This window comes from Pseudorca crassidens, chromosome 12, assembly GCF_039906515.1.
Source record: "Pseudorca crassidens isolate mPseCra1 chromosome 12, mPseCra1.hap1, whole genome shotgun sequence".
Classification (NCBI taxonomy): domain Eukaryota; kingdom Metazoa; phylum Chordata; class Mammalia; order Artiodactyla; family Delphinidae; genus Pseudorca; species Pseudorca crassidens.
The window spans coordinates 7,836,562-7,849,361 of record NC_090307.1 but is presented as its reverse complement, the minus strand read 5'-3'; the positions used below and the strand labels follow the sequence as shown (position 1 = coordinate 7,849,361).

General features: G+C 34.5%; 1 protein-coding gene across 4 annotated transcripts in view; it reads right to left on the bottom strand.

The window, feature by feature from the left end:
* Positions 1-12,800, bottom strand: part of RTTN (rotatin) — a 138,045-nt gene that overhangs the window by 67,677 nt on the left and 57,568 nt on the right. For all 4 annotated transcript variants that reach the window (XM_067698857.1, XM_067698859.1, XM_067698858.1 and 1 more), the window contains exons 27-28: positions 6,296-6,450; positions 4,883-5,102 (exon numbers count right to left, since the gene is read on the bottom strand). In XM_067698857.1, the coding sequence (XP_067554958.1) occupies positions 4,883-5,102; positions 6,296-6,450 (375 nt within the window). The remainder of the gene's footprint in view (positions 1-4,882; positions 5,103-6,295; positions 6,451-12,800) is intronic.

Genomic DNA, 12,800 nt, shown 5'->3' with positions numbered 1-12,800 from the left:
TACTTCATATATAATTTTTAAGGCTTTATTTATCATAGTTTATTCACCTATCATAATGAATCATGCTTAGTCTAAAAGTCTCATTTCCCAACCACAAAAGGCAAATACTGCATTCAAATTTCACTGTGCAGAAACAAAATATCTAATAATGAATTACAACCTCCATCTGAAAAGGAATCAGCTTTAATCACTGAGAAACAATGAAGCAAATCATTTGGACCAACAATGGCTTGTTTCAATGTCCAGTTACATGAGCATTACTTTATTCTCTAAAAGATCAATTTAGCCAGTAGTAAAATAAAGAAACCTGTTTATCTAGCTAAGTAAGCAGAAGGACCCAAGTAAGATTTAATAGGACTCCGACACAATTTCTAACAAAAGTGACAGGTTTTTTTCATATTATTTTCCTGTCATTTAATGTAAAGACATAAAGATTTTCTTCCCAAGATGTTATATGAAGCATAACATGTACTCCTCTGTTTATACCAAATAAAGATTTGTTATCAGGTTTTCATAACAGTAAAACATTATAAAACAAGCATCACACTTTATATCTATTCCTTAGCTAATAAACTGTATTGATTTTTATTACCTCAAAGACAACTGAGCTTAAAATGACAGTATTGTCTTTTTTCCCCCCGACTTCTTACTGAGAACTAAGCCTTTTTGTTCTCCAATAACATAGAAAGCTCATTTTAATTTCAGGTATTTGAAACACAGGTGTGATCTGAAGTCTCTCCTGTTACACAATTTTACAAACAAAAGTACTTCTGAGGGTTTCTAAATATAAACAATGTAACACTTCTTCAATTACTGCTGTAGTAGGTCCTCACATATCCCTGATCTGAAACAGATAAAAATCACTTAATAGAGGAGATGTTTTCCAAAAGGTTTTTAAATGGAGTATTTATAAATCACATTACAAATAATGCTATAAATTAGGTACTTGTAGACTGAATTATATTAAATGCATTGGAGGAGCTTATTTCTTAAAAAACACTATGGTAAGTTTTTAGCTAATACATCTATTCTAAAAAATTCATATTATTTCTGATCATGGACACCTTGAAGCATGAGATAATTAATTTACTGACAGTTTGCTCTTTTTCAGTATTTACAAGTATTCAAGATAAAAAAATTATTTCATTAAAGTGACTACACTAAAATTCATATTAAATTTTATAGTACAGCTGAGAGTATTTAGAATTTTGAAATATTTTTTAAAAAACAAGATGTACTTTTGGAAACAAATCCTAGATAATATCATCTGAAGCATGATTTACAGCTCAATATATAAACATCACCTAAAGTATGATTTAATAATGAAAATACAAAAATTAAACACACATCATTTACATTCATTTACATCACATTTCCAGTTATTCAAACTTTATTCTAATTTTAAAATCATAGATAAGATACAACTAAATTATTCACTATCTGTCCACTATGTACAAATCACTGTCCTAGGCCAGTGGGGAGCTGAGGGTAGCGGAAATGGTCCACAGATGATTCTCACAAGCTCACAGTCTAACAGATCAAAGCATAAAGCAAAATAAAAATACAATGTATTAAGTGCCATAATAGTGGCATATATAAACTGCTTGAGGTACATAACCTGTAGAAGAGATCAGTCAGCCAAGTAATACTTACTGGGTGACTATGTGTGAAAGAATAAAAAAAGGCTTACTAAAGGAAGGCAAATGAACAAGTGAGATCTTCAACTTTGTGTAGAGATTGCCACCCAAAGAGAAAAGAAGCTATATAAAAGAAAGACTTTTTTTTTTTTTTTGCGGTACACGGGCCTCTCACTGTTGCAGCCTCTCCCGTTGCGGAGCACAGGCTCCGGACACGCAGGCTCAGCGGGCCCAGCCGCTCCGCGGCATGTGGGATCTTCCAGGACTGGGGCACGAACCTGTGTCCCTTGCATCGGCAGGCGGACTCTCAACCACTGTGCCACCAGGGAAGCCCAAGAAACAGACTTTTTAAGCATGCTTTTTTATTTAATGAGAAGAACCACATATAACTGAAACTTCAAGAGATGTGGGGAAAATTTTAAACAGAGATAAGACTTAAAATGCTAGATTATAATGAGCCTTATGCACTTGAAAAAGGAGATTGGGAGTGAAAGGTTTCTGTTTCGAAGGATGATCTGGTGGTGGGTAGAGACCAGTGGCAAGTAGAAACGTACAGCACAAAAAGGAATAGGAAGTTACGGACACGATTTGGTCAAAACATTCCATGTCTAGAAAGCCCATCACTTCTGATCAGTTTATTCATGTTCCAAACCTCTCTCTACACTGCTTCCTACAGGAGCCTTGCCTGAATTCCTAACAGTTAAAGATGCCAACCTCTATAACTGAAACTTTCAAGGCAAGCAATGCTGGCAGACTTGGTCACTAAGCAAACAGTGATCTATTTATAGATCTAGACAGTTTATTACTTACATAAAAAGCATAAGCAAGAGTAGGCAAAGGTGCCAGCTCTCAGTGTCCCTTTTACAGGGTGACACTGAAACAAAGGGGCCAGATGACAGCAGTGCAATGGCAGCGCACTCTTGCTGAGGAGCTCAGGCCAAGCTGCAGCTGAGCCATCTATAGCCTGCTGCCGTACCCCAAGGGAGCGAGGCAGAAAGCCCGCGAGTGCATCAGAACCCAGGAGGTGATAAAAACAGGCCCGTGACACACTTCCTAAGAGAAAGTGAAGTGAATGAGCAACGGCCTTGTAGCAGTTCCTTACAGGCTTCTCACGTTCCAAAAGGATCACAGGAAGTTCTGCCAGAGCTTAGATCAGCCGCACCTAAGCCCTGCCTACGTGGCCCATGTGCAAACACACAAAGCTGCCAGGGTACCGTGGCAAAGCTGTTCTCTTACAGAAACCTATCACTGCTCTATTCACTGCAACATTCGTAAAATATACTGGACTAAATGATGATGAAAACAAGGCATAAAGTTAAGGCCATGACTGGAAGGTGATTAGAGCTAAAAATATATTTTTGAGAAAATTAAAAAAAAAATCAGTGAAGTAAGGCTCTACCTTAAAAAGGTAGGAAAAAGCCATAAATTAAACCAAAATAAGAAGGATATAAATACAGGCAGAAATTAATAAAAGAGGGGAAAAAACATTAAAGGGGGATAAACAAAGCCAAAGATTCATTCTTTGAAAAGACTAATAAAACATACAAACCACTAGTAAGGCCAATCAACAAAACTGGAGAGAAGGAAAAATCAATGTCTGGAATGAAATGGGACCTCACTACAGATCTGACAGATATTTTAAAAACAAGATGATGTGATGAACAATTTTAGGGCAATGAATTTGAAAATTCAGATAAAATTCAGTAAAACATAGCTCACTAAGATTGACACACAAAAAATAGGAAATCTGAGCAATTCTAGATCTACTTTAAAAATTTACTTCATCTATAATCTTCCCAAAAAGAAAACTCCAGTCCCAGATTGCTATACTGTCAACTTAACATTTAAGGAAGAAATAACACCAATTCAAGCCAACTATTCCAAAAAGAAAAAAGAGGAAGTTACATAAAGAAAAAGAGAAAATTATATAAGGATGGACTTATTTTGATATTAAAAAACTGACAGAAGTTTTATGAGAAAGAAGATAGATATAGTAATTCTAGAAACTTTTTTTGCCAATGAAAATAGGTAGAATAATTCTAAAAACATTAACAAACTCAATCTGTTTATATATAAAAAGAATAATACATCACAAACTAGTTGAAATTTTTCCAGAAATGTAAGGTTGTTTACCATTTTTAAATCAACCAATGTAATCCATCATCTTATGGAATACAAAAAAAAAAACCATATGATTATCTTAAAAGATACAGAAAAAGCAATACACACTTATGATTAAAAAAAACTGTTAGCAAAGTAAGACTAAAAGAAAATGTCCTTAATCTGACTTTTCTTTAAGTAATTGAAAAAAGACTACCACAAACAGCTTACTAAAAGATAAAACATTAAAGGCCTTTCCTTTGAGTTTGGAAGCAAGGACTGCTGGGTACACAATTAACATATAAAAACTGAATATATTTCCATACATCAGCAATAGTTAGAAAATAAAATTTCACAGAAGATATAATATACTCATTTTCAACACAAGTGTACAGTGGCAGTATCTAAAATTGCCCTAAACAGGAAGAAAGAGAAGCCAAATTGTCCTTCAGCATTGTAGTAGAGAGAATACTACACAAAAATGAAATTAAACTCCACCTACAGGAAGCAAAATGAGTTAACTCTCATAAGCATAATGTTAAAAAGAAATACATTCCATTTAACAAAATCAAGAGAATGAGAAATTACTGTATATATGGACACATAATTAAGTGGTAAAACCATCAAGAAATGCAAAGAAGTTATTACCGTAAAAATCAAAATAACAACTACCTTCAGAGGAGTAGAGACTGGAAGTGGTTATGACGAAAGCTTCTAGGGTGGTGGCTACTCTCTATCTTAGGATCAGGGTGGTGACATGTGTGTTCATTATGTGATAATCAATGAACTATGTATTTACGTTTTGTGTATTTTCTGCATGTGTTGTATTTTACAACAAAAGGGTTAATAAATGCAAAATAAGTTACCCAAATAAAGGGGCTTAATGAAGTGTAAGCCTTACTTTTCTTGAAAATGAGCTTATTCATAAAAGTAATCTTACTTATATATTTGCTAATAAAAATCATTAACACATTTAACCATTAATGAGCCATAAACACTGAATAATAATCTACATTAAATATAATAACACATACAGTACACCTAATATTGTGCCTGGTACACACCGAGTGGTCAGTAAATAGTAAATAGCTATCATTTAGGGGTTTTATTATTGCTGTTTATAGTTATTGACTATTTTTACTTACTTCGAGGAGACCTGACAAGTACTTCACACAAATTTCTAGTGGCTTTGTGAAAGGAGAGTGTGAGCTCCATCCCGGGAATGCTGTAAGGTGGGCCATCCCTCGTAAGGTCCTCTCGAGGGACGGCAGGCCGTAGAAGCGAGGAGCATCCGTGACTCTCAGACACTGGAGCAGTTTCAGAGCCAGCTGCGTTTGGAAAACGTAAAAAAGTTCCAAGCATTTCCTGTGTATGTAAAGGAGGAAAAAAAATCAACCACGGAACAAACGTAACTGGCTTAATGGGCTTTCTTGGTGGTGGTGGAGGGTTACTAGCAACTTACTGTATCAAAAAAGTATGAACTAGTGGAAATGGCGGGAAATGGCAGAAAATACTCCCTCTTAAAACAAGACTTTTTAAGAAAAACATAGTTAATATACCATCCAGAGTATATGATGTAAAATATAAGTAACAATTACATTGAAAAATGCATAAATGGGTATTATTATTGCCAACCAATAATGAAATTAGAAGTTAACATAGAGTTACCACATGAACCAGCAATTCCAGTCCTAGGTATATACTCAAGAACTGAAAACATATGTCCACACAGAAATTTGCATATGAATGTTCATAACATCACTCTTCACAACAGTGAAAGGTAGAAACGACTCACATGTCCCCCAACAGATGAATGGATAAGCAAAATGTGGCATATCCATACATGGACTATTATTTAGTCACTGTCATCTGCTACAACATGCATGGACCTTGAAAACATGATGTTAAATGAAAACAGCCAGACACAAAAGGTCACATACTGTTTCACTCCATTTATATGAAATGTCCAGAATACACAAATTCATAGAGAAAGAAAGAAGATTAATGGTTACCAGGGGCTTGGGTAAAGGGCAAATGGGGAGAGACTGCTTAATGGGTACAAAGTTTCTTTTGGGGGTAATGGAAATGTTCTGGAATTAAACAGTGATAGTTGTACAACACTGTATATATACCAAAACCCACTCAATTGTACATTTTAAAATGGTTAAAATTGTGAATTTAAAATTTTTAAGTCAGAGCTACAGATATACATTTGAAAATCATCCATGCAAAAATAGTTGTACAGTCATAGAAATGGGTATGACTGCTCAGGCAGATGTGTAGAAAATTAAGAGAGAACCAAGAACTAAACCTAGAGACAACAAAATACTCTGTGTGTGTGTGTGTGTGTGTGTGTGTGTGTGTGTGTGTGTGTGTGTAATTACAATCAGGCTATATCAGAAATTGATCTGAACTAAAAAACAAACCACCACAACTGATTTTTACTGAAGTCTTTTCTCCTCTTAATTTGAAACTAATGAAAAGTAAGACCCTTTAGAAATCAAAAGAAAACTAGGTTCTGTGTGAAGTTCCCAGACCTCCAATAATACAAATGGTACCTGTCGGTAAGTGCCACGGAACCGAGCAGCAGGGTGTTGAAGAGAGCGACCAGTTCTTTCTGGAGCTGCTGCCGGACGGCGGTGCGGATGTCATCTGCTTCCTCTCGCGCCTGGGACTCTGTCAGAAGCAGCAGCTCCAATAGTGGGTTTGGACTCTAAAAAATGGAATTTGTAAAACATATATTTACCCTCTAATGGAGCTGTATGCTGTTTCCCATAAAGGTTTTTTTTGCTAATCATGTTCTGCAGTAACTAAGTTATAGCGCCTAAATCGTAGGTTCCTACGGCATTAGTAGAGATGTCCTCAACTCAAAAGGTGCTTCATATGTTAACTCAAGAAAAGGAAAGCATATCCATTACAGAAAACTGAGGCAAACAGAGAGAAGCACAATGAGAAAAACAAAAGCCACCCATAATCACACCTCACAGAGGTAGCTGTTATTAGTATGTTGGTACATACCATTCTTTTTATGTGAGTGCAAACAGAATTATAATTCAATATTTTTAACAAAACTGAGATCAAGTGAAAAAATCCACTACTGTGACCATTTTTTTAAACAATGTTATTACCAATATTTCTTCAAAAACATTATTTTAGTATCTGATTGTTATTCAGCCATAAGGGTTTACCACAACTACTGGCTAATCAGTGATTTCTAAGTTCAGTGAGCTGCAGCAGCATGCTCAACTCTGATTATACCCTACGTATGAATTCTAAGCAATGAAATCACTAAATCAAAACATTATAATAGTTTTAATGCTTTCAATGTATACTGCCAAATTGTCCCTGCAAAAAATGTACCAGTACATATGATTAAGGCCCACAGCACCCAAGCCAACTTGAGTATTATTACTGGTGTAATCTTTGCCAATTTGACAGGCTGATAAACAAAGGAAACTAGTACTACTGAAATTTCAACCTGTTTTCCAACTTAAAAAAAAATAGCTAAAGGATGTATTAGATGATTTCTAGTAATATTGAGAGAGCAGAAAATGTTACATTAACCAACAGCATTAAAAATAGATGGAATATTTATCTATCATCTATAATGTCATAGGCACTGTGCTAAAAAAAAAAGAGAGAGAGAAAGAAAATAAGATTTTATTTAACTTTTGAGTTAAACTAGAAGAGCTGCATTTTCTTATTTTATAGATGGGCAAACAGAGGTTCATGAAGAGGGTAGGTAACTTAACCAAAGTCATATGAATGAGCAGAGCAAGAATTCAACCTCAGGACCATCTTACATCAGAGATAGTTAACATTCCACCCCCCGCATTATGTCACATCAATACTGCATATTACAACATTCAAAAAGAGATAAAATCAAAATGTAATTACTGTTGTCATGGCATCCTTCACCTAAAGAATTCAATTCAAAAATAACTACATTCTTTTTAAGAAAAAGAAATTTCTTAAATGGGAAGAAAATTCCAAGTTGTTTACATTATGTAGTATGTACAGTATACTTCAACCAGGTACAAAGAATTAAAAATAATCTAATTGAGAGCTTTTGGAAAATACTGAGGAGAGATGCTTTACCTTTAACTTTACTATGTTTCACACCTAAGCAGCATTTTTTTTTCAGCTTTTCCTTTCATCTTGAACAAGAAGTGTCTCACTTGGTTCAAGTAAAATTACATAAAACATAACTACAATTTCTAAGTTTCATACATGAATAAAATAACTAGACACACATTTAATAAAATCATAAAAATAAATATATATTCTATAGTATTCTTAGCCCCAAATAACCAAAGGCTTACACCCACACTCCCTCTACATCCCATAAATACTGACTAAACGAGCGAGCTGTTTTTAATGCAAACCCCATCTTGGTAAAATGTAATTTTACCATCAGCAATTATTAATTCTGATATACATATAAAAATTAAGTAGAAGCTACTGATTAACATATTAATATATTGAAGCAGTATGTAAATACCTAAAACTAAGACCCTTCCAAAGAATCTCATCCTATTAATAACTTATTTTTGCAGGTAAATCGCTGAGACTTTTTCCCTTTATAACATATCTTGGATTGACATGTTAACGTTAAGATTCAGTGAACCTCAGCAACACCACTTCTAAAATATGGGATTTATTACTATTCCTTAAGTACAAGAGGAAATAGATGTCTCTATTGATGCTTATTGATCTCAAGTACTTAATCATATCTGAAGGTTTTGTCTTTAAATATTAGTATTCAATCCTAATTTTAAACCAACTATGTGGGCCATTATTTCATCAGTGCTGACCTCCAAAAGGCAACAGTTTCTGCAATGATGGTTCATTATCTTTATCTGCAGAGTTACCACTCATCATATCCAATTTTCCATCCATCAGCAACCTACAATAGTAGGATGGACAATGCCCTCTGTGAACTCTGAGTGCCCATGAGCCAGTGGAAGTCTGACAACAGACAGACACGTGCTGTGTAGTTCTGAATGGTCCCCCCGAAAAAGTATGGCCCCACTTCGATAAACTTCTATCAAAAACTCATTCTGAAAAGAAATGCATTCAAAGTCAGCACTTCTCAGTTATTTTATATACTAACAAAATATCAATACATTAAAATATAAATTAGTAGTACAAAAAATTCCTTAAGTACATAAAATGCTTGTAATAAATGAAAGTTTTGATAAAACATGTAGACAAAACTTTCACAAGAGAAAGTTTCTGTATCTTCCCTCGGTAAGTTAGCTGATTTTTCTTTATATATCTTTTAGGCATTCTTCTGCTTGATCAGGTATTCATTTCTGTCTAATTTTCTTTTTGCCACCATCACTTTTGCACATCTTCATATGTTATGTCCATACATTCAAAACAATTCCTTTGGAAATGCTATTTTACTGACCTTCTTAAGCCATTTCTCATTTATTTTACCCATTTCAGATGATAAACTTAGTAAAAGTCACTTTTTGACTTTCTATTTTCATGCTTCTTTTATTTTGAACATTGGTTGTTACATACGCTTAATAATTTAATCCTCGTAGCATGATATTTAGAGAGTAAACTCTCCTGATAGTGGATGCTTAAGTCCACTTTACTCACCCTTAAAAGTATTACTATTATTTATAACACTAGTGATGACAATATATGAGACAAGGTAAAAGCTCTCCAAAGACAGCTTTGATACCATACAAAGTCAAACAAACTAATTATACCAAAAATCCTTTCCTAAAACTGCATTAAAATTACAGTACAATCATCTAGAGTCCTGTAGAAATTTCATTTTAATTTCAAAACTATGAATAAATTATGCAATATGTATCAGCATTCATGACATACTACAAAATTCATAATCGTTTAAATGTAAAGTTTTAACTATCTAATTATAGTTACACAGTTTAGGTACGTATATTTTAATTTTTCTATTGTTATATACGATTTACAGTCATATGCAAACATTCAACTATTGCACAGATTTTCAAGCAAAGATTCTAAAACTAAAGCCCATCACATATCTGCTATTTTCACAAACCAAAGCAACCACAGCTCCCAGTGTACAAGAACTCTAGCTGAAGAAGGAGACTGTTTTAGGGGTTATTCCTTTTTTAAAATGAGTAAAAAGATCATGAAGTTATAAAAAATTTATAGATCAAAAATCAATTTATCAAAAAACTCATTCAGAGGAAAAGCTTCATGGACATTATTTTAATAATATTTTAATGTCTAATCTATAAAATATTTAAGCAGGCCTAAAGGCTGAAAGAACTATGACAATAGGTTTTCCTGTTCACTTTATTAAAAATATCCAGAAAAAAACTGCCTCTGAATGCTTCCTTAATTTTTTTAATAATTGAAAGATAAGAGAAAATAGAAGTAAATACAGTACTTTGAAATCATCCTTGGGAAAGTAACAGAAGAGCAAACTTTACTGAACAATAAATCTATGTACCCTGGAAGTGCAATCATCTTAATAAGGACTCAAAAATTATAATTTAAGGAAATTAGTATGTTGTCTCTCATTTGTGTTATAAATAATTTTCTCAGTTTATCATGTCTTTTTAACTATGCTTAAGGTATTTCTTGCCATACATACAGAAACCAATAAAATTCACATATAAATGCCCTCTTACTGGACAAATGTTCTGTCATGTTTCATGAAATGAAAATAGAAGTGAAACAGCCAGAGAGGGCTTCCTTGGTGGTGCAGTGGTTGAGAGTCCGCCTGCCGATGCAGAGGACACGGGTTCGTGCCCCGGTCCGGGAAGATCCCACATGCCGCAGAGCGGCTGGGCCCGTGAGCCATGGCCGCTGAGCCTGCGTGTCCGGAGCCTGTGCTCCGCAATGGGAGAGGCCACAACAGTGAGAGGCCCACATACCGCAAAAAAAAAAAAAAAAAAGCCAGAGAAAAATATAAAGAATAAATTTTATTAAGGAAAAATTTGCTATGATAATTTAAAAATGTAGTTCTTCAGAAAAATACAGGCATATCAAAGGAACATAATACAACGTTCAAACAAAGAGTCATGCATATATAGGAAATCAGTTTATGGTTTTAAAAAATGGTGCCAATTCAAATCATGGGTAGACATGACATGAGAAAATTGCTAACCATTAAAAAAAATAATCTACATCATAAGAAATTCCAGATGAATAAAGATGTAAACAAAAATAAAACCTTAAGTATCATAAAAGAAAACATGAGAGTGTTTTCTCAAAACTCTGGAAAACAGATCTTTCCAAGAAGACACATAATTTAGAAACTATAAAAAAAACCTACGACTACACAAAAATAACATGGCAGTGAACGAAACAAACAACATAATCTGTCCTCCCACTGCCCACATTCTAGTGGGGTGGGGTGGGGTAGAAAGAAAATGAACAAAGATATTCTGCAAGTGGGAGCGATAAGTACAATGAAGAAACATAAAATAGGATTAAGAAGGCACAGAGAGTCAGGCACGGAGAAATGCTACATTATGATGATAAGGATGACTAACATCTGAACAGAGCACTGACTCAAGTGCAGTAGTCAGCTATAGATATCTAGGGGAAGAACATTCCAGCCAGAGAGAAAAAGAAATGCAAAGGGAGCTATGAGTGCAGTGTTTGAAAAACAACCAGAGGCCAATGTGGCTGGAAAAGAAGGAGTGGAGTATAGTGGTAGGAGGGAAGATCAGAAAGATACTCAGAATCAAGCTCAATAGAGCCTTGTAGCCTATGGAGCTTAATCTGAATGAGAGGAAGCTGGTGGAGGATTTTGAGAACAGGGACATGATGTGACTTAAGTTTAAGATCCCTGTGGCAGCTGTCTTGAGAACCACAGGCAGCATGGGTGGAGGCTGGAAGACCTAACAATAACCTGGGAGAAGGGCGGTGATGGCTCGGCCTAGAGTGATAACGGTCGAGGTGGTGAGAAGTCAGGTTTTTCACACACACACACACACACACACACACACACACACACACACACACACACACACCCCTGTAGCACTACACCTAAATGTGGAAATTATGATTGATCATGGAACACAATTTAAGTACTATAAAAGATGAAAAGTAGAAACAACATAACTAACAAAAGCTAGGGGATGAAAGGGGTAGATAAAATAGGAAAATAAGTCCAAAATACAGTAAGGTCAGAAGACTAATGACAAAAAAAAAAATTTGCAACTCATATCACAGACAAAGGGCTAATCTCTCTAATTTATGAAGGGCTCCTCTGTTACCAAAAACGAAAGAGAGAGAGAGAGAGAGAGAGAGCGAGCGAGAGCGCGAGCGTGTTTGAGCACACACGTGCGAGAGAAAACTAAAAACCCAATTGTGGGGCATAACTAGCAAGGGCATCAAGGGACAATTCACGGAAAACAAAAAAACCCCAATCATGAAAATCATCGTATCATTCAAAATAAGAGTTACCTATTTAAAAAAAAAAAAAAACTCAATACAAACACATATACACATGTATCTCTGCAACTTGTAACTGACTCAGCAATTACAGTTTTAGGAATTTATAGTTTCCATTTGTTGTATTTTAACATGTTACAAAATTAAGGTTATGTGCGTTTCTTGTAATTAACTACATAGCTTCCTTAAAGTGCTATGTTTACTAGTGAGTTAATAAATGTTTACTGAGAGCTCACTATGTGCAAGGCACTATGGTAGACGCTCGGTATGCAACGGTGAACGAAACGGTCCCTATTTTCACCAATCCACAATAAGGTAGAAAATAATAAACACATAAACAAGCTTTATACACATATAAACATTCATATACATATTTTTTAAATCTCTAAATACTTTTAAAAGTATTCTCAATTAGAATTTCTAACTTACATTATATTAGCTCCTTGCATTTTTATAGAAAATCACGTCTTTAAATGAGCTTTGCAAATGTATTAACATATAATGAAATATATTTGTTTTATAAGGTCTATTATCTTCTTTTTCAGTTTAGGCCCTTTTTTCTAATTTTAATGTGTTTTTTTCGTGATTGTTTGTGCGAAGGTTTATCTTTACCAGATTAAGTAAATCCATATAGTATTTGCAAAAAAAAAA